The sequence below is a fragment of the Mytilus galloprovincialis genome, chromosome 13, assembly GCF_965363235.1.
Source record: "Mytilus galloprovincialis chromosome 13, xbMytGall1.hap1.1, whole genome shotgun sequence".
Taxonomy (NCBI): Eukaryota; Metazoa; Mollusca; class Bivalvia; order Mytilida; family Mytilidae; genus Mytilus; species Mytilus galloprovincialis.
The window spans coordinates 12,461,445-12,483,580 of record NC_134850.1 but is presented as its reverse complement, the minus strand read 5'-3'; the positions used below and the strand labels follow the sequence as shown (position 1 = coordinate 12,483,580).

General features: G+C 32.0%; 1 protein-coding gene across 2 annotated transcripts in view; it reads left to right on the top strand.

The window, feature by feature from the left end:
- Positions 1 to 519: 519 nt before the first annotated feature.
- The window catches only part of LOC143057008 (activated Cdc42 kinase Ack-like), a 48,916-nt gene continuing 27,299 nt past the window's right edge, over positions 520 to 22,136 (top strand). Inside the window, exons 1-2 of one of the 2 annotated variants that reach the window (XM_076230232.1) lie at positions 520 to 630; positions 19,438 to 19,563. In XM_076230232.1, coding sequence (XP_076086347.1) covers positions 19,463 to 19,563 — 101 coding nt within the window. In that variant the 5' untranslated portion in view covers positions 520 to 630; positions 19,438 to 19,462. Of the gene's footprint in view, positions 631 to 15,898; positions 16,120 to 19,437; positions 19,564 to 22,136 lie in introns of those variants that run through there. The other variant, XM_076230231.1, reaches the window with a different exon arrangement.

Genomic DNA, 22,136 nt, shown 5'->3' with positions numbered 1-22,136 from the left:
TCCTCCTGTTTGGTTTCAGTTCTTTGTATTTCACAATTTGTGTCAATATTTTCAGGACAATGATGTACAAGTAATTCATTTTGCGAGCTTAATACATATTGCACGAAAAGAGTTTTAAAAAAACAAATTATAAGATAAATAATATGTTCTAAAACACAAGGAAAAGTAATCTCATAATACAATAATTAAACGTAATACTGGCTGTTATTCATAATAGATGATAAAAAATTATGTAAATAATGTTTAATTTTATTCTATCAATTTTAACTTTCTTGTCGCTAAAATTATTTTCTTTTGAATGTTCTTTTAATATTTATTACAATAATTAATTTTAATTAAAAAAAAATGTGTTCTTGTCGCTAAATAGTTTCTTGTCGCTTGTTGTCGCTAAAATAATTCTTGTTGTCGCTTCTTGTCGCTTGTTGACGCTTGTTGTCGCTAAAATTCTTGTTGTCGCTAATTAGTGAGACCGCGGAAATTTGTTAAGACCGTACCCAGGTAGTATTTACTATTTCAGTACTTCCGCTAAATTTATTTCCTAGTTCACTCAAAGATAGAAAGAAAAAATGTGACGTTTTCTCTGATTTTATAGTTAAAAGCATCAAAGTAGTACATTAAGAATTATAGTAGGTAAGGAAAATACATTATCTCGACCCTTGTAACAAATATTTCTCTCAGCAGAGGAAGAAAACACACACACTACAAACAGTCAAACAGTGAAACACTGACAAAGAATTCTAAAATCATAAATTACAGAAAAAGTCGTTATTTGAACATGTTAAAGTCCTGATTGTAATTTTAATTTGTTTGTCCTCAATTCTTGTGATTTGGTTTCTGGATGTACAGTTTTGTATACTATGTACTTGAGTTGTACCAAAAGCTTCTAAAGAAGTATACACCTTATCTCTAATCCCGGCTGACCCGGCCGCTTGAACTTTTGACGTCAACAACAATCACTTTTCCATTGTGGCATCAGATATTTTGTTTTAAGATGTCAACATTTTAGTGATAAGGTGTATTTGGAGAAGACAGTGTGGCACATAATCTGGATCTCCTGTAGTTGGTGATCGCAATACTCGTATACCAGTGACGGTTGTCCACAATACTGGTATAAAAATTGTGTACCAGTATTGTTACATTTTTTTTTTAAAAACAACAATACCAATGAATACTGGTACATAACTGATACATGTATATATACCAGTATTCTATGTATTGTTGATTATATTTTAAGGTCTACATGTATAATGAAAAATGAATATTAAGCAAAATTAGAAATTGAAGATCAAAGTGAAATTAAATGAAGCTAAGCAGATTATAGAGGATAATTGTGAAATCAATTAACAACCAGTTAAAAATAATTACTATACTTATACAAATACATAAGATTCTTGTAATTATCTCATATTATGCAAACATATGTTAATTATGTAAAAAAATTGCTAATAATTTTATCCAGTAATATTGTTAGCTTTTTTCAAAACTACCTCTACCCTTTTTTATTGGGAAAATATGCGTCATTTTTATCAAATTGGGAAATTTATAATGAAAGATTAATTTGACTGGAACTTCAATTTGCAGACCCGCTTTTGAGAGGTACATTTTTTTGTAAACCCTCTTTGAAATGAGACCCCTTATTGTCAGTGATGATACATAAATAGACCCTTAAATCTGCACATATAGTCATTTTAGGCATGAAAATGGTTTAAATGAGTGTTTTTCAGTTTGTATTCATGCACAATTACTACTGAGACTGCACTGTTTGGGAAAAAAGTTGTCTTTTTGGGAATAATTTTAAGCCATTTTTGGGGAAGACGGCTTCAAGCCGTCAATCCCCTATGGGGTTGACCATAGTGACCTTCCCTCACATCATTCATTTTGTTTTTATAGTGTGGAAAACCCCCCAACAAATCTTACTAAAATTGAAGAGAAGGAGACCCAGAAATGAATAGTTTGACTTTAAACACTTATTTACACATTTCCCTTCTGTTTCTCACGAAATTATCGTATCTTGAGCTCTCCTTTACACTGTTTATCATGGTTATGTTTCTTTTACAATCCGGAAAATCAGTATGACGAGATATTCTAAATATATCCAACCTACATTGTATTTTATAGTGACATCATTCTTGGAATGCCACACTACACAGAAGCAGGAATATCCTTCACTGGTTATTTAAATCATTCTCAGAGATCGTGCACTAATTACACATTGGTATTTGTTAAATTTAAACATAATAATGTTTGCTGTAGATGATTCAAACATCAACATGCAATACTTTAATTTGTAGGTGAACAACTTTCAAAGTAAACAAAGATCGTGGGGATACATGAGATAGGGGAGAGAAACGATTTTATTCATTTTTTTCTGTAAAAATTCTGTTTTGAGAATATTACTCCAATTCAGGAGCACCTCAATTGTTGAGTAATTATCCACTTAAATAAAAGTTAATGTATCTTAACACTTAAAATGTGACATTTCATTGGATTAGTAGTCTTCCATTAAAACTGAATTTTTGTGTACCAACATCATGAACATAATCATTGTAATGGTAAAAAAAAAAATGTTGCATTTTGTAGTTTAAGCCTATTTTAATATTCATGAAATTTACAAATATTTCAAATTTAGGATTTGGAAATAAGCTTCTTATTTTTGATTGAGTTAAGTCTGCCAATTGATATTTTATCGTATGTTTTTCTATGTTGTGATGTTATGCTATTGTTTCTGAAAAAGGGAGAAGGTTTGGATCCATTAAAACGTTTAATCCCGCTGCAAATGTTTGCACCTGTCCTAAGTCAGGAATCTGATGTACAGTAGTTGTCGTTTGTTTATGTAATATATACATGTTTCTCGTTTCTCATTTTGTTTATATAGATTAGACCGTTGGTTTTCCCGTTTGAATGGTTTTATACTAGTAATTTTGGGGCCCTTTATAGCTTGTTGTTCGGTGTGAGCCAAGGCTCCGTGTTGAAGGCCGTACTTTAACCTATAATGGTTTACTTTTTTAAATTGTTATTTGGATGGAGAGTTGTCTCATTGGCACTCACACCACATCTGCCTTTATCTATTCACACAGTTTACATCAATCATATTGTTTTTTATTAGTACCTGTTTCCCTGTGATGAGAGTTGTAACTGGGAACTTCATCAATGGAAAGTTAAAACTGAATAGATTTTTCAGTCCAAACTTTCTTCAAAAAAACTTAAAAATCTAAGAGTACTGTCACAAAAAATGGAAAATGGCCCTAGTCTGCAGTTCAGTGGTACACAATTAAGATTTCAAAAAATTTTGTAGTTGTTGTGAAATGACAGAATTCAGTTGAAATTTAGATAATTAAATATCAACTCTAATCATATGTTTAGATTTAGAAGATGCAGATCTCTTCCATTGGTCCAAATTGAATCCTAAACTAAGGAAACGAAATTACATTAAACAACAATTTATTTCAATATCGTCAACCTTTCTACATGTTCTAGCTGTTCTTTTTTCCATTCTTTATATGAAGACTATCAAAAGATACCCCCCCTTCCAAAAAAAATAATTAAATAGAAACAAGGGCCATGTTTCCCCTCAGAGCTATTCAGCTCTTTGATTTTTCAAATTGGGATTTTTCTCCCGGGGAAAAAGCCTTTATTCTCCATTAATTTAAGGCAAACAATGTTATCAGGTTATCATATTTCTATATTTTATTAAATTCAATTTAGATAAAAATATTTTTTTTATTATCTGAGTTATTAATAAATTCAAGCAAATTTTTACATTCTAATATAACAAATGGAAGTTTTTAACAACCTTGACTGGCTGTACAGCCCTTGTATGGTAGCTGGTATTACATTTTAACACTGTAAATTCAGCATACATTGTACAAATGTTGTATACATGTATCCATGATAACCAGTTGCGGATCCAGAAATTTTCATAAGTGGGGGCCCACTGACTGACCTAAGAGGGGGCCCGCTCCAGTCATGCTTCAATGATTCCCTATATAAGCAACCAAATTTTTTCCCAAAAAGGGGGGGCCCGGGCCCCCATGGCCCCCCCCCTAAATCCGCCTCTGATAACTAAGATCATATGCATTTGTTGGTCTTTATTTTCTTATCTAAAATTCTCACAATAAAAGATATAGGGGCGGATCCAGGATTTTGGAAAGAGGGGGCGAAGCAATTAAATTTGGCAAGCAGAGTGAGACGAAGGATTTTTGGGACCTTTTTTAGACTATAAAACATAAGAATAAGTGTAAAATGCATTTTTGAAACGGTTCCTGACTTCATGGACTTGGGCATGTATATCTAATAGCTGCTATTAAGTGTAAGGGTTAAACATTTTTGATGCCGTATTCTCTCCATTAAATGATTGGATAAATCCAAAACTATGTACTTATATATTTGAAGTCTGATTTGTTAGTAAAAATGGACATGGAAAATTTGATGTAGGTTTAGAACTTACTAGTATGACCTCACAGATTTCTTGTATTGTTGTAAACAAGATATACGTCAGACTATTCAATGAAATTTAAAATACAACCAACAGGATTTAACCATCTCAGTGCCATGGGCCACTTTTGGTCATTGTTTTTTTTACTCTAATGCTATGAAATGTACTATGACGTAACGTCATTGTCCGTGCTTCTTTGTAATGCATAAAGGGCTCCAAATTATTCGAATATTGTATTTTTTTAAAAGTTGTGTAAACTAAGTACACAGCTAAAAAATAGTTTATCAATAAGATAATATATTTTTCTAATAAATCAAATTATGCTTTATGATGTCTTTTATACATATCTTTTTTATTCTCCTAACCTTTAGTTCATAATCTAGTTTGCTTTCATTATTGACTATCTTTTATTTTCTTTGCCATGCTGTGGACATTATTAGTTATCTTTTGAAAATTCATACATGGTGTAAACAATTACGGTGTAAAATTCCATACACCCCTGATTACACCAAGATAACAAATTCATTTCTTAGGAACAATTCCCTTACTCATTTTTCAACCACGATGTAAAATTGAAAATTGGTAATGAAAAATTTCCAGTGTAACATTTTTTAACTTCGATGTTGCTGCGCGTTGTCAAATTTATACTTTTTTCTTTATTCTGGGGAAAATTCAGAATTTTTTTGTGTTCTTTTGAATTGTTGGGGTAAAAAAAAAAATTTATAAAAAAAAAATTTAAATATTTTTTTTTTATTATTTTTGTCCTCAAATTTATCTATTTTTGTCGAGCCTGCAACTTTTGTTGCAGAAAGCTCGACATAGGGATAGTGATCCGGCGGCGGCTATGGCGGCGGCGGCTACGGCGGCGTGTTAGCTCACTTCTTAAAAGCTTTATATTTTAGAAGGTGGAAGACCTGGATGCTTCATACTTTGTATATAGATGCTTCATGTTACGAAGTTTCCGTCAGTCACATGTCCAATGTCCTTGACCTCATTTTCATGGTTCAGTGACCACTTGAAAAAAAAGTTCAAATTTTTTGTAATGTTGAATTCTCTCTTATAAGTAATAGGATAACTATATTTGATATGTGCGTACCTTGCAAGGTCCTTGTGTCTGTCAGACAGTTTTCACTTGACCTCGACCTCATTTCATGGATCAGTGAACAAGGTTAAGTTTTGGTGGTCAAGTCCATATCTCAGATAATATAAGCAATAGGGCTAGTATATTCGGTGTATGGAAGGAATGTAAGGTGTACATGTCCAACTGGCAGGTGTCATCTGACCTTGACCTCATTTTCATGGTTCAGTGGTTATAGTTAAATTTTTGTGTTTTGGTCTGTTTTTCTCATACCATATGCAATAGGTCTACTATATTTGTTGTATGGAATGATTGTTAAGTGTACATGTCTAGCGGGCAGATGTCATGTGACCTTGACCTCATTTTCATGGTTCAGTGGTCAAAGTTAAGTTTTTGAGTTTTAATCTTTTTATCTAATGCTATATGCCATAGGTCAACTATATTTGGTGTATGGAAATATTTTATGATCTTTATGTCAGTAGAGCAGGTTTTATTTAACCGTGACCTCATTTTCACGGTTCATTGCACAGTGTTAAGTTTTTGTGTTTTGGTCTATTTTTCTTAAACTATAAGTAATGTGTCAACTATATATGTTGTATAGAAGCATTGTTAGCTGTACCTGTCTGCCTGGCATGGTTCATCTGACCTGGACCTCTTTTTCAAGGTTCATTGGTCTTTGTTTAGTTATCTTGGTTAATGTTAAGTTTATGTGACAGTTGTAATAAAGCTTAGCTTTATACTTAGGACTATCAACATAATATCAATGATTAGTATAGAAGGCGAGACATTTCAGCGTGTGCACTCTTGTTTATTTTTAACATTATATTTATTTTTTTGACAATTTATTTTTGTTTTATTTCGGCAATTTTTTTTAATTTATCCCGGGGTGAAATGGGTGAGGTGTTATTTAAATTTACACAACACCCTGAATTATCATAGTACACCCTGGGGTATCAGTCTATATCTGGCGATTTTTAGAGAAGTTCGTCCACAAAGTTTAATGTGATTTTTTTTAATATATCTTTTATTGGATTTTAAAAAATTGACATATTTCTAACGGGGTGTAGGGTACACTGAACCGGGGATAAAAAAAAATGACAGATACTCATGAATTTCTCATGGAAATCTATTTCTGTCATATAAGAACTGAATTGGAGTTTCTCTTGTACATGTATGTCAGCATTATGAAACTGATATTTGATATTGTACTTCCATAAAGAAATAGAGAACCATCTAGGTCATTTAATGAACATTAAATATACGTTCTTAGTGCTCCAGGGTTTGCAAAAATGGTTTGTGTAGGTAATTATGCGCATGCGTATAGTTTTCTTGACTTCAAGGGGTATTAGGGTGAATGGTTGCTCTGGATTCCCCACTCAATTGATTGATTTAAAACTCATGGGATCGTTTCTATGTTTGTCTACCACTGAGGGTTATTGCAATTGTTGTTTCATAATTTTAAATCATTTGCATCATTTAAATTAAAATAAATGTAGTCTACATCGCAACACCCCATACAGCGAAAGGGAGTCTTCCATAATATCGTTTCGAGTTGTCTCCCTTCCGGAAGTAACTTCCGTAAATTCTGAAAACAAAACATGTCGAGAAAAAATACCTTGTTCTGTCGATAAACGTTGTGTTATATTAAATACGATCGCAATTTTAACCGAGTAATGTGTACGGAAAGGAGTCATGACCACTGACCCAAAGGAAATTAAATATTTTTAAAAGAGTTGGGATTGTGACAGCTGTGGAAAGTAAACTTGGAATTGATAGTACAAAAATAAAACACAATGAGTATAATTGTTCATACACTTGTATCCAGGATTGGCTATTTTGTAACTTCAGATTACGTAAATTACATTTTACATGATTGTGCAGTTGAATTAGTTTTGAAAATAATATTAAAAAAAAAAATGTATCCAGCTACCGGTACATGTATACATGTGTCCATGAAAACAATGGCAATCGTATCCCTCAGAGAAATCTTCTCTTTGATTGTTTTTGCCACAGCTACATGTACATGCACATGTACATTTTTTTTATGTATACCTCATCATGCTCATAGTTTTCCCAAAAAATATATATATATATATAAAAAATTGCAGAAATTTTTTGAATTTTTTGTCATGTGAACATGCATGGTGACAGACTTTGTACATTTCACAAATTACTAGAACACACCCGTATATCGCGGGTCCGTGACTGAATTAAAGTATATAACTATGCGCAAGCCTTATTTTAGTATTAGTATTGTCATCTGATAAAGTCATGCTGATTATAAGATACACAGTTTTCTCTGCTTTCAAATCTTTCTGTTTGAACCCGTCGAACTGGAACTTATCAATTATTGATAATATTAATTATTTGGAAAACAAAAGGTCCTGGAATGGAGTATTTTTTAATCAACAGCATTGTCCTATATTAGTTATAAATATTGAATTCTTTGATTCGCTGTTTTACGTCATGCCCGCTAACAAATTGAAAACTGTACCTATACGCCTTATTTTAGTCCAGTTTTTAGTATTCGTATTGTTATCTTAGAAAGTCTAACTAATTAAAATACTACAATAGGTAACAATTTGACAATTAAGTAGTGTCAACCCTGTGATTATGACCCGTGTAATACTATATAGCATATTAATCCTGAATACACCGTTTGGTGGTGCGCCTGTCAGATGCGGAACGTACAGATAAGGTAATCGGTAACAGGTGAATATACTATTGGTATCGGTATCGGACTCGACCCGGAACTTCTTAATTATTGGCAATATTAATTACGTGGAAAACAAAAGGGCCTGGAGTGGTGTAATTTTTAATCTGCACCTTTGTACTATATTAGTTATATATAAAGTTGAATTCTTTGATTCGTCGTTTTTACGTGATGACGGCTGACAAATTGGACCTCGTAATTTTAGTATTATAGATGTGTATCACTGGACCACAGCTACATGTATACATGTACAATTTCATCCAGTTTCACCAATAATTGACAGTATATATATACATGATGTACATTTCATCTGAAAATGTAAAATTTGAAAGATGTTTTTAACATGACCCATTGATAAATTTAATGTTAAGATATGTATCATTACTAAAGTACAGGAAGTCCCCAGGGACATTAAGATATGTTTTTACAATAATTGCCATCCATAAATATGTCATATTTATACATCTCAAGGAGAAATGTTCAGGTTTGTTTATCTTTTAAATATTTATTAAATAATTTTAGATAAACAAATAGATACATTTGTACATTACATGCTGTACATTTCTATAGACCATTGTACTGTAGAAATAAATGTTGATTTGTCACCTTTCTTCTTTTATAACAATTGTCATAAATGTACATGTATATCATGTACATTTGTCAGGTTTATATATATATGCATGTACAATGTAGGGGGAGGGATGAATGCTCACAGTCATGTTTGTATATTTATGTAGGGGGAGGGATGAATGATCACAGTCATGTTTGTATATATGCATGTACAATGTAGGGGGAGGTATGAATGCTCACAGTCATGTTTGTATATATACATGTACAATCATGACAATGTAGGGGGAGGGATGAATGCTCACAGTCATGTTTGTATATATATATGCATGTACAATGTAGGGGGAGGTATGAATGCTCACAGTCATGTTTGTATATATACATGTACAATCATGACAATGTAGGGGGAGGGATGAATGCTCACAGTCATGTTTGTATATATATATGCATGTACAATGTAGGGGGAGGTATGAATGCTCACAGTCATGTTTGTATATATACATGTACAATCATGACAATGTAGGGGGAGGTATGAATGCTCACAGTCATGTTTGTATATATACATGTACAATCATGACAATGTAGGGGGAGGAATGCATGCTCACAGTCATGTTTGTATATATGCATGTATATATATGTAGGGGGAGGTATGAATGCTCACAGTCATGTTTGTATATATACATGTACAATGTAGGGGGAGGAATGCATGCTCACAGTCATGTATGTATATATGGATGTACAATGTAGGGGGAGTTATGAATGCTCACAGTCATGTATGTATATATGCATGTACAATAATTAATGTAGGGGGAGGTATGAATGCTCACAGTCATGTATAACCCAGCCAAATTCTTTATGTATCATCCCAAATCATGTCAGTCTGTAGTTAGTTAGTGTTTGTTGTTGGTTATTGTCAATCATATTTGTTTTGCCTAAATTGTTTGTTATAATTAAATTAGCGAAATGAACAGGCCATTAGCATAAGTTCATGTAGTTTTCTCTGTTGCCTTTCCCGCCTACATGCCCTAGGCTTGATGTTAACTGCCTGTTTTAAGGGAACTGGTTGGGCCTTTGACTATGTTCATACATGTATCATATACTAAAAATAACTAAAAGAAACTAAAAAGTTTGTTTCTAATTTCTGCATTTGAAGTAAAATATATACGTACATACACGATAAATCAAAACAAAAAAAAGACTTAAAAGAAATTGATTTAATTTCTTTTTTAATAAAAACGAGAAATTCTATTTGATTCACAAAATTGTGGGGAAAAAATATATTTTCCCATAATTATGTAGTTCATGAATGTAATCTGATTTTGTTTACATCATGGAAGTATCAGAAGTCTGTCTGCTATTTGTAATGATGTAATATGCAGCATGCATAGATGCACTTTTCAGATCATCAGCCTCTGCTTAAAGTGATGAAATGTAATTTAGATCTTGTAATTTGTGTGTTATATGACATGCATACACTTCAGTAGTGTCATTGGAATATTTTACGGGTTTTCACTTTCAAGATTTCAAACAACTGGGCTTAGTCATGTTAGTGGGTAAATTCATGAGTCAAACTGTTACCTTTCAAGCCAACAATCATGATAATGTTTTTTTCTACAGTACTTTTGTGTGGCAACATTATATTTTGCTTGGGGCTTTAGGCATCAAACCGTAACCTCCTCATCAATATTGTGACCTTTCTACAATTTATCGTGGGATAATTATTTTTCGCATGGGGCCTTGATCATGTTGATGGGTCAAACCATAACCTCTACACCGGTATTGTTCCTTTCTAATTTACATGATTATCATGATTATGAAATAAGTATATTTTAAAACTTGCACAACCACATATGCAGGGGCGGATTTAGGCGGGGGCATGGCGGGCGTGCGCCCCCCCCCTAAAATTTGCAAAGCATGGATGACTTCAACATATTTAATTATCAGAAGAGACCATTCAATCTTTTTTACCATTCAAAGTATATAAAACAGTCAGTTTAACAGAATCAACGTGATTACTAATCAAATGACCTACGCTTTATTAAAGTTCTATAAATAACTTCAAAGGAAGGTGTCAAATGCGGAGCTGCGTTTGATGACAAATATAATAGGTTTTTAGCAGTTAAAGTAAAAACATGTTACATTGTATTTGCGGTTTTTATAATAAAGGAGTAGGTTCAGTAAGACCCCGTTTTGGCCCCAAAATATAGCAATTTTAGAAAATTATGAAAATGTAATCTTTAAGCTATATTTTGGAAATTAAAATGCTTCTGCTACATAAATATGAGCTGTTTTTGCCACATACAATGCACAAATATCGCGTTCTAGCATCATTAAGTCATGATAAATTACTGAAATCTTCAAAATTTTAGCATTTTGGTTAAGTTTTAGACGGTTTTCGTCTAAAATGAAAGTGGCCGCATTCGTTTTCATTCATAATATTGAAATGTAAGTTGTATTTAATGATAATACAAAACATATATAAAGGTTGAGGATGAACACGGATGCGGCCACTTTCATTTGTGACAAAAACCGTCTGAAAAGTGACGTTTTTTTGGCATATTTGATAGATTTTTCATATTTAAGCTTGAATCGGAGCGTTTTTAATGAATAAATCAGTTAAAATCTTTCACATAAACTAATCGAATCAATTGAAATAGACACTTAAGTGTTTAAAAAGTGTCCAAAAACTTTCGTTAGATGGACCTGAAATTTGAGGCCAAAATCGGCCCTTACCGGACCTACTCCTTTGTTTGATAATCGAAGTTCCAAAACATCCCTTACTCACTTTCACAATTTCATCATGACACGGTCAAGAATACAGTGAGATTCTTTTATAATATCCGTAATGAAAGATAGAAATACTGTTTCAAGCGAAAGGTTAGTTTATTAATTTGTTTCTCTGTGTCTTAGTATATTATTTATTTCTCACTTGCAACCTAAATATTTAGCCGAATTCTGTACCGTATTACTGTATGCTTGGGATCCCAAGAAAATAAATATAACTGCGTAAATGCATCTCATTCTGATTTTAGTTGTTTGTGGCGAACACAGTGAAGTCTAGCACGACCTCTGAAAATCAAAAATGTAAAAAACAGATAGTATGAAAGGACAATTAAAAATCGCTGATAAAAGTAAAAATTTTCGTTTGAAAAATATATTGGTCAGGTGAGCAATTGTGATCTGTCTCGTCTCACTTTCCGTCCGTCTATCTGTAGATTGTTGTCAGGTGTGGATTAAGGCAGTTTCAGCTTGAAACTTTAATTTCTCGCTAATTTTACCACACAATAGTTCGAGTTATCTACATTTCACCCCTTTAGAAGAATATTTCAATAGTTTAACCTAAAGAAACCTAAAAAAAATCTCGCTCCGCTCGGCGAAACTAAAACTTTGCGCCCCCCTAACTGGAAATCCTGGATCCGCCCCTGATATGGGTCAGGTAGGGTTCACCTGAACTTGACCTCTACCATGGACATGATGGATCAGTGATTAAGGTCCAGTCTGTATCTCAGATACTATAAGCAGTAGGTCTACTGTATTTTGAATGAAAGATGTACATTATTGTACTTGCTGAATGGCAGGTTTCATTTGACTTTGACCTCATTTTTATGGTTCATTGCATACACAAATGTACATGTAGGTCAGTGCTGAAGATTTTGTGGTTTGATTTGTTTCTCTTGTACTATACATGTATTTGGTGTATGGAATTATTGTCAGGAGTACATGTACCTGTCTGTCTGGTATAGTTCATTGTAACATGAATCTTCTTTTTTCCTTTGATCTTTTTATGGAATAACACAGAGACGACAAGCATGTACCAAAATGTATGCTCTAAATTGAAGCAACCAAATAATATTGCATGAAAGGTCACATGGGCCTATATAACTCAATGGGAAAACTGCCATGAAATAACCAACAACACTTTAACCAATATTGCATGAGTAAGCTCCGCCTCCTTATGAAAAGATTACGCCTACAAAAAAAGCACACACACAAATGTCAATTTTATTTGAATTCTTATAATAAAATACAAATCTTTAAATATGTGTAGGTTTTCTCCGCCAGACAGACCACCAAAAAAGTGTAACGTCTACGCATCAATTTCAAGATAGAACCGAAAAAAAATACAAATTTTCCTTGTACTTTTGAACATAAAAACCCCAAAATTGAACATAACATATTGAAATGAAATTTGTTCAAATGCAGAGCTTAAAGTAAATCTCCTAGGTCAAATGTTTCCAAGTAGTAATAATCCACAGCTTGAGAAACACTCATGTTATAAAATGGTTCCATATTTGGATGAATTTGCGACAGTCTAATATTCTCCTCTATTGTTGACGACGCGTTCGCTAACGACATGTCTTCCTCGACTTCTTGAAGAAATTGCAAAACAGTAAAAAATCGTTTTAAGAGAATAAAATAATTATATTTTCAAAAATAAAGGTCCAATATAATGGGGCATATAAATGACATCACATCACAGTAAAAATTTAGATTCCCGATTAAAAGCACATGCATTTTGAACATGGACCCCCCTTTTTGAAGCCCAAGGTAAAAACAAATATTTTCGCTTGGGGATCGTGTAGATAGTAGAAAAGGTATTGTTATCGACTGGTTATGATTTTTTAAGACTTGGTATAAGTTTAATATTGTAGTAAATTGTACATATGGAAAAATTAAAACATTTCTTGTTAACATTTTGGCAAAAAAGGGGGGTCCGTGCCTCAACAATTACATGACAATAAGCGTAAATCATTCTATTTCAATTTAAAAAAAATAATACACACGAGAGAGAGAACCCAAAATTGTGAAATCATCGCTATGTTCATGTTCAATTTCAAGCCAATCTGGTAGAGACTCTATGGGTAGAGAGAATGCGTCTGCCATCATCGCTTCCTTCAGAATCATGCGGTTTGTTAAATTTTCTCTCCAAACGTGATTTTTTTCTTTCTGCACGGACTGTCATGGGCGTGTCATTCATGTCACAAATCATTTATAGCAACGCCTTCCTCGTTAGCCAAATAAACTTCTCACGCTACGCGTTCGAAAGTTTATTTGTCTAACTCGGAATACTATGCTATAAATATAACTTTGAGTGTGACTACTCTTAAATTAATCATGATAAAGTTTAATTTATGTGATACTTGCATTAAATACCTTCAGTTTAGAGACTTTCAAAATTAATTCAATCATAAGGAAGGCAGGCAGGACATTTCAGTCGTGTGCACTTTTGTTTTTATTGCAAATAAAACAATGATTCATACATATTCTTACTTTTGTTTATAATTTTGTCCAAATGAAACCAACACAATTCTTTTTACGTATGCAGAAACGTAACACTATATCAGCCCTTTGATCAGTGCATACTATAAGATGAAAATAAATATTTAGATTTCCCGATAGTGGAAGACTTTCATGTGAGAAATTTATCATTCAAAATACCAATCAACAAGGTTTATAATTTTTCATTTTCTGATAACTTTATTCCCTATCAAATCTTACCTGGCTATGAGGCAAATTGGAATTGAAATGTTTTGCTGAAATTGACGAGGTGCGAAATTTATTTGGATCAAGAACCTGAAATCTCGGTCATATTATTTGTAGTTTGATCGTAGCTAAGATCTGTAGTAAGATTAAAAGTGCAATAGTTGAAATTACCTAAATGTCTGAGGAATAATAAGAGTTCTTTTAGTAAATTATAGGTACTTGTTGACTAGATTGCCCTCTGCCTTTTGGAAAAAAAATCAAATGCTACTCAACATGTACTCAACACTGTCTTTTCTCTCAAAAAAGCATGCAGCTCTATTAATGTCATTGACCCCAAATAGCTTTCATTGAAACATTGATATTTATTGAATGTGTATTGTTTAAAACAGAACTTAGCATGAAAGTTATATATAGAGAGAAAAGAAATAAAAAAGGGGGAGGGCATTTTTAGTCATGTATATCAATGAATAAGTACCAGCCAGACATGCGGTAATTAAAATATGTACATGTAATTGTAATTCACCGTAATTACATGAATTAATTACAATTTCTCAAGTAATTGAATGTAATGTGTAATTTAGCTTTTTTTCAATTACAAGTAATTGAAGTAATAAATTACATAACTGAAATTGTGTGAAAAATCATCACATTCACCTAAAACAAGCCATCACAATTACAAAAATGTATAGCTAAAATGTTCAAATAAATATTATAAACCTCTTTTCAGACAGACACAATCAATAATAGGAAATACGGTCATCCTTAAGTTAAAGGTTAGTCTACTCACTCAGGTATCTGTCACCTGTCCTTTGTCTTTTAAAGATAAAGCATGTAAATGCATCATTTAAACTTATATACATGTACTAAAGGAAAAGTGAATTTTCCCCAAAAAAAGTCCAATATTTTCTAACCAGTATGGCATAATTAAAACAAATATATTGAAACAATAATTATAAAAAGAAGATGTGGTATGATTGCAAATGAGACAACTTACTCCACAACAGACCAAATAACAGACTTAGAAATTAACAGCTATAGCAGGTCACCAATATGGCCTTTAACAATGAGCAAAGCCCTTACCATGAAATCAGCTATAAAAGGCACGTCCGAAATGAGAAATGTAAAACTATTCAAACAGCCATATTAATGTACAGAAAAGTCTTTTTACAAAAGGGTCCTAACCAATAGATAGCTTATTTAAAACTATCTTAACCTTACCCTATAACCCTTACTGTGACTTAACCCTAACCTTGTTACCTAATTTTAATAAAATTGAGAATGGAAATGGGGAATGTATATTAAACCTTAAAGTACTAAGGAACCCCTATTTTAAGAGAAGGCCACATTATTTGGTGGGAGTAAGCTCTTTCTATACCATGATTACATTTGTGTAGAATTTTGAATAAAAACTACTTTTAGTCTTGATTTATTTTGTTGTTCGACAATCTTCAGCATGTTTTGGAGTAAGACTGTCATGTTACAAATAAATAGCTATTTCCTTATATTTCTATGGGGATTTCCGTCCTTGTCTGAAATAGTTTACATCTATATTTACATATGTATGCATTTGACAGGAAATGACCATATATAAACAATTATCAGTTACAATGTCCTTATCACAGATTAATTTATGTAACTCCAGCTAATAAGTCATCTTTTGTTTTCTTTAGTGATAAAATGGCGACTTAATTTGTTTAACATGGATAAAATACGATAATCGTAGATAAAAAAGAGACCTTTATTGATGTTTATGTAATGAATATGTTTTGAAAAAAAGGATACAGAGTTTACAATGAAAGGAACGAAGGGTAAATCGAAAGAAAAGAAATCTGTTTCTGAACGGTGAGTTTTTTCATGTCTTTTCGAAAAACATTGATACAGCATATACGAGCTCTGGCAATAGCGTTCAATGGCAGATTTAAAGTTTTTGAAAGAGGTGTAACTCCTTAAATGTATTTTAACAGTCAAACATTTTAGACAGATTTTATGCTGAAAATTGATACATTTCCAAATCAAAGGCCATCTACAAACATGTACAAAAACCTCTAAGAGTTCTTCAAAGTGGTCTTAAATAAGAAACAGAATAGGCCAAAATATAACTAAAGGGGTCCAAATGGAAATCATGTCATGCATCATGACTCTTATATATTACTATGATTTGGTTACCTTCTTCAGTGCTGGATTCAAGTTTGGGGTGGTGGTGTAGATGGCCTGTTGCAAGGCTAAATTTATGCACCTTTTAACACTTATTTTCTGTGGTATTTTAATTTCCCATTATATCAATATAAGTCCAGTCAATCTAGCATAAATTTGACCCTAACCTTAAAGTAATTGTAACAGAAGATATATATAATATACAGATTTAAGCAATACCAAATTGTCACATTATTTTTTCAAAATAGTGACAAAGCCACAAATTTGCAATTTCTTTAATGAAAACGTTCTGCACAAATTTGTTTAAATATACCCATAACACTGGGTTTTGTACATTTCATGAGCAGAAGACTATATAATATAGTCAAATAGGAACTTATAACCCCATCAAAGTATCATACTTAACATAAATCTTAAGAAAATCAACCAAAAACTGACAAAAAAAGACTATTTTTTTGCAGAGTTATCTCCCTTTCCAATGTTAATTTCCATAGGAAATTAAAAGTGCTGATTTGGAGTTTTCCTCAAGATAGATTTTATGGAACTTTTTTCTGTGTTTATTCAAATAAATGAATATGGAGGTATTATTCATGATACATGTACTATTGATTGAAAAAACCCAAATTAGATAGATTGATAATGATCATTTTAGAAGATATAGATCTAGATAGAAATGGTTTTCTTAGTATACCAAATTATCATGCAGGTTTTTTAAACACATGATACATATTCTTGGTAATGCAAAATGTAGATGTGGCGTTGCACCTCTAAGAATAGAAACTGGTCATGTTGCTGAGAATATATATATAGTGGTGTCACAAAATATGTAAATTGTACATGTAACTGTCTTTTGAATTAAAAAGAAAAGGAATTATGTTTTATATTCCTGTTGTGCGTTTTGATTGTGTCTCTTAACAATTTTTATGTGGATGTAAAAACATAAGATAAGGCTTTATAAATTATTTTTCTTGTCTCTTAGTTTTCTGTTCACTTCTATATTTTTAATTAGCAGGATGAGACCTAAAAAAAATCAATGGAAAATGCCTTTAAATAAAGTGATTTCTACTAAGTTACTTGTAAACTTGTTAAAATTACAGTAGAAAAAAATTACCCTTTAAGTCATTCGTCTGATTAAAATCTAATTTTTATTTTAATCAAAATTATGTACACATTTATACCTATGAACATGATGAATGTGAAATTTTTCTATTATTTTTACCATCTTTTCAAAAGCATCATTTTTTTGCTAATAAAGTTTCTGTAAATGTAATCAAATAGATTAACGTGTCACATTGCAGATAATTATATTTGATTCATAAATTAGATTTAAAACAAATAATTTTTCCTTGATTTATATATCAGATTTATAATTCAGAAGTTTTTAGATATATTGCCAAAAATATAAATCTTATGCTTAAATATTAGCAGGTGTTAAAAGAGATTACAGGTTGGTAAAGTAATTAACAGATATTCTTTCTAATTAACCGCCCACTGAGAGATCAATTTAACAGTAAATACTACATATGTTATGTAATTTTCATATTTCTAGTGTCAAGGTCATTGATTATAAGTATGTCGATAACATATTTTGTGAAAGGTGCTTTAGAAATCTTAAAGAAAGCTTGCCAAGGATTCTTAATGATATATTTGGCAGAGTTGAAGAATTAGCTTGGCAGATTGAAATCTACATTTGATTGACAGTATGAATGAAATAGTAAATCTGAAATGAACAACTAATTTTTTGTTTTTGATGTATAACAAGTTATACTGTGAGAATTTAGTTGTACGAATTTCAGACAAATTATGTCATTATTTATATATATAAATTACAATCTAAATTTATAATGATGACAAATTCAGAAAGAAATTCTCAGAATAAAAATGAGGTTCCTTCAAATGGGACAGGCAATTAGAAGTGCTGTTAAAATATTTTTTTGAGAACTCAACCCTCCCACTTTATTATCTCAATTAGTGGAAAACAAGAGGTTCTTAAATCTTAGAAAACTGGAATAAAATTAGAATCTATTGTACATTTTGTATTTTGACTGAAAAACTGAAAATTAGTAAAAAATGATTGTTCAGTCTTTTAATTTTAAAGCTGTTCAGTTCAAAATGATAGTTTTAGAAAAAATTTCCAGCTGGATCAAATCATACTTTTACAAGGAATAATAATAATATAAATACTTTCATTGTTTGACCTTACAATTGTATTATAGTTTCAACATTTTGTGATAATGACCATTTTATCCCTGATATATGTCATGACAGTATGTTAAGTTTAGTATGAAGATTTTACGCTTATATTGCAATTAGGCAATTAAAAAGTACATCAACAAGCATTATTTTAATCATATTAGAACTGTCATGAATCATGTGAATGTATGTATGATATGATAGTTGACAGATTATAGCATATGTTGGCTGAAATGAAAGTAAAAAAAATACCAGTTGTGAAGTTTTATGTGGGTCAGCTGTTTTTCTATAGTTTGTGTACTCAAAACATTGACAAGAAGGAAATAGGGGTTAAGAAGACATATATATGCTTTTATGATAAAAACAATCTTAATAGCACTTGAAATTGTTAAAATATTGAAGTATCTCCTGTTTTCACAAATTGTACATGTTTTTAAGTGGAAAGTCCAAAAGTTGATGAGAAAATAAGCATGATAAACTAATGTAAAACAGCAATATTCTTCATCGTTGTATTTGGAAATTATAAAAGAGAAGAGTTTTTTTTTTTTCAAGTGTTAGCATCTCAGATCAACAGACCTACTAGAAGAAAAGCATGAAAAGCAAAAGATGAAACTAATGAAAACATCATGCGTTCAAAACAATTTTCTGGATTCCCCTTCATCACTCACAGAACACTCATACCAGAATAATTGAAAGCCTAGGATGTATTAGAACTGAAACAGTTGAAGAGCTTCTTCTGTGTCATCTAAAAATAATGCCTTGAAGGAAGACAACAGAAAAACTTCAAATAATAAATTGTCTTTTTTCTTTCAGTTTGAAGCAATCTGAAGATGACACCATGAACGAAGATGAAGGACAGGAATGGCTGTATGATTTATTGACAGAGGTCCAGTTAAACCAGTTCTATACCAAACTAAGAGATGACTTACAAGTCACCAGGTAAAGTCACCTGGTCTACAGGTCACATGACCTTTGAGTTCAATATCGTAGCTGCTACGTAGTGCTACGTAGATTTTTGCCTAGCTGCTATCAATATATATAGAGTAGCTATAGGCTAGCTACTCATTCAGTGGACAAAAATCTACATAGCACTTTGTAGCCGCTACAATATTGAACGCAACCCAGTTAAACCACCTCTGTTCTAATCTTGGAGACGATCTATAGGTCACCTGGTAAAGTCACATGGTCTACTGGTCACATGACCTTTGAGTTTATGACTTTCTGACATAGGTCCAGTTAAACTACCTCTGTACCAATCTTGAAGATGATCTATTGAGCACCAGGTAAGGTCACATGACCTTTGAGTTTCTGACTTTCTGACTTTCTGACATAGGGCCAGTTCAGCTACTTCTGTACCAATTTTAGAGATGACTATAGTATCAGGTCACCAGGTAAAATTACATTATCTCAAGGTCACATGCATGGCCCTTTAGCATGGAGATGACCTACAGGTCAGTATATGAATTGGACAATCTATAGATCAATGACCTTTATGACTTGAATAACAGAGGTCCAGTTGAACAGTTCTGTTCAACATGAACACATATACTTTCATGTAAACTTTATGTAAGAACACTCTTTTAATGTTCTAAGATGATTAGTTTAGAGACCCAGTAATTATAAAGGACAGTGCAATACTTCAATGACAAATTATCTAACAGATTGTTTCATCTTTGTTAACACTCAGTGTCAAATATTTCATGCATGTTCAGGACAATGGTCAAACGGAGAAAAGTTGCATGATTTTTCAGTTCGGAGTATAACATCGTTATGACCTTGATGAAAATATTTTAAACATTGAAGATGTATACATATGACCTTGAAATCTTAAGTGTGGAAATTTTTTTTTCTATTTGACCCTAAACACCCTAGCCTATAGCCATTTGTCATTTTTGACATGTGATCAAATGATAAAGATGTCAACATTATATATATATATATATATATATATATATATATATATATATATATATATATATATATATATATATATATGTTGTCCACATTTCTGTGAAAACGATTGTGGATGCTTTTCCATTTATGTTAAACTGTTATGTTAAAGTGCTTTTTTCCACACAACACTTCTTCATTTCATAATAAGGAGATGTGGTATCATTATTGCCAATGATCAAAGAGGTTATAAGCAATTATAGGCCACTGTAAAAAACCTGACATAAAGAATATGAAACAATTCAATTGAGGAAACTTGAACAGCCTAATCTATAACAGAACAATTAACAAATGCAATTATAACAGTCATGACCCAAAGACAACCACTGCACTGACTACAGGCACATAAAGAATATGAGGAGATGGGGGAGGAGGGGGAGAAACAGGTTTGTGAGCCGCCAAGCCTTGGCTGGAGGGCCTGTGGCTAAACCTGAAGACTGTCTAAATGCTATATGGGCTAAATTATAATGTTGAGTCAACTTTGAGGAGGTATAAGGTGTGTTTGACTCAGATATTGATGGACCAGAATCACCAGTTATCTTGCTGAAGGTCAAACTTGATAAATAATAAATTCTTAGATCATGTACATGTATGATATACACCAGAAATGAAATAATTATATATAAGATAAACTGTAAACAGCAAAAATGATCAGCAAAGTAAGATCTACAAATAAGTCAATTTGACCAAAATTGTCAATTGACCTCTTAAGGAGTTATTGCCCTTTAAAAACTTTTTTCACAATTTGTTCATCATGTTGACTTACTTTAAAAAATCTTCTCCTTTGAAACTGCTATATCAATTTCAGCCAAACTTAGGCTAAATGAGTTTCAGAGTTTCAGAGTATCTAGTATAAATTTTATATTTCATTTCCTTGTGTCAAGAAACATAGCTCCTATGGCTAAAATAGAACATAGGAGAAATTGATTTTTTTTTTGGCTTTTGAAGAGAATAGGACGATTTCAAGAACATTTAAATAAATTGAAAAGCCAAAATAATCATTGATGAGAGATTAAACCAAAAAAATTCAGGTGAGCGATTCAGGCTCTTGAGAGCCTCTTGTTATTTAATTCAATGATGATATTTGACTTCTTTTAGCCAACGATTACAATCATCTTTGTATTCTAATGGACACAACCCAATAACTAATATGTTATCACATTTTCCATTACAGCTATGTAAAAAAAAACATGTATTCAGAAATTAATCAAATAAGATTATTTGTTGTATTTCTGACATATGATAATCATAGATATATGTCCATCAAATGCACAAAAAATAAGAATACCATATTCTTCAGCCAAATACTTTGATTAAATGATAATGATTCACAATCATGACGGTATGTGCAGACTGTACAAGAAACTAATTACAAGTTTATCAAATTGAAAAGCTGGGTTAATCACAGGTTTTTGGGAGGGGACTTCAGAAATACATGTACCCCAGAGCTGGGCAGAGTATTTACCATGTTTTTATGACAAAAAAAAACCATTTTGATCATGAGAAACATGAATTATTATGAGGGGGGGGGGGGGGTCACATGCATCCTCTACCCCTACCCT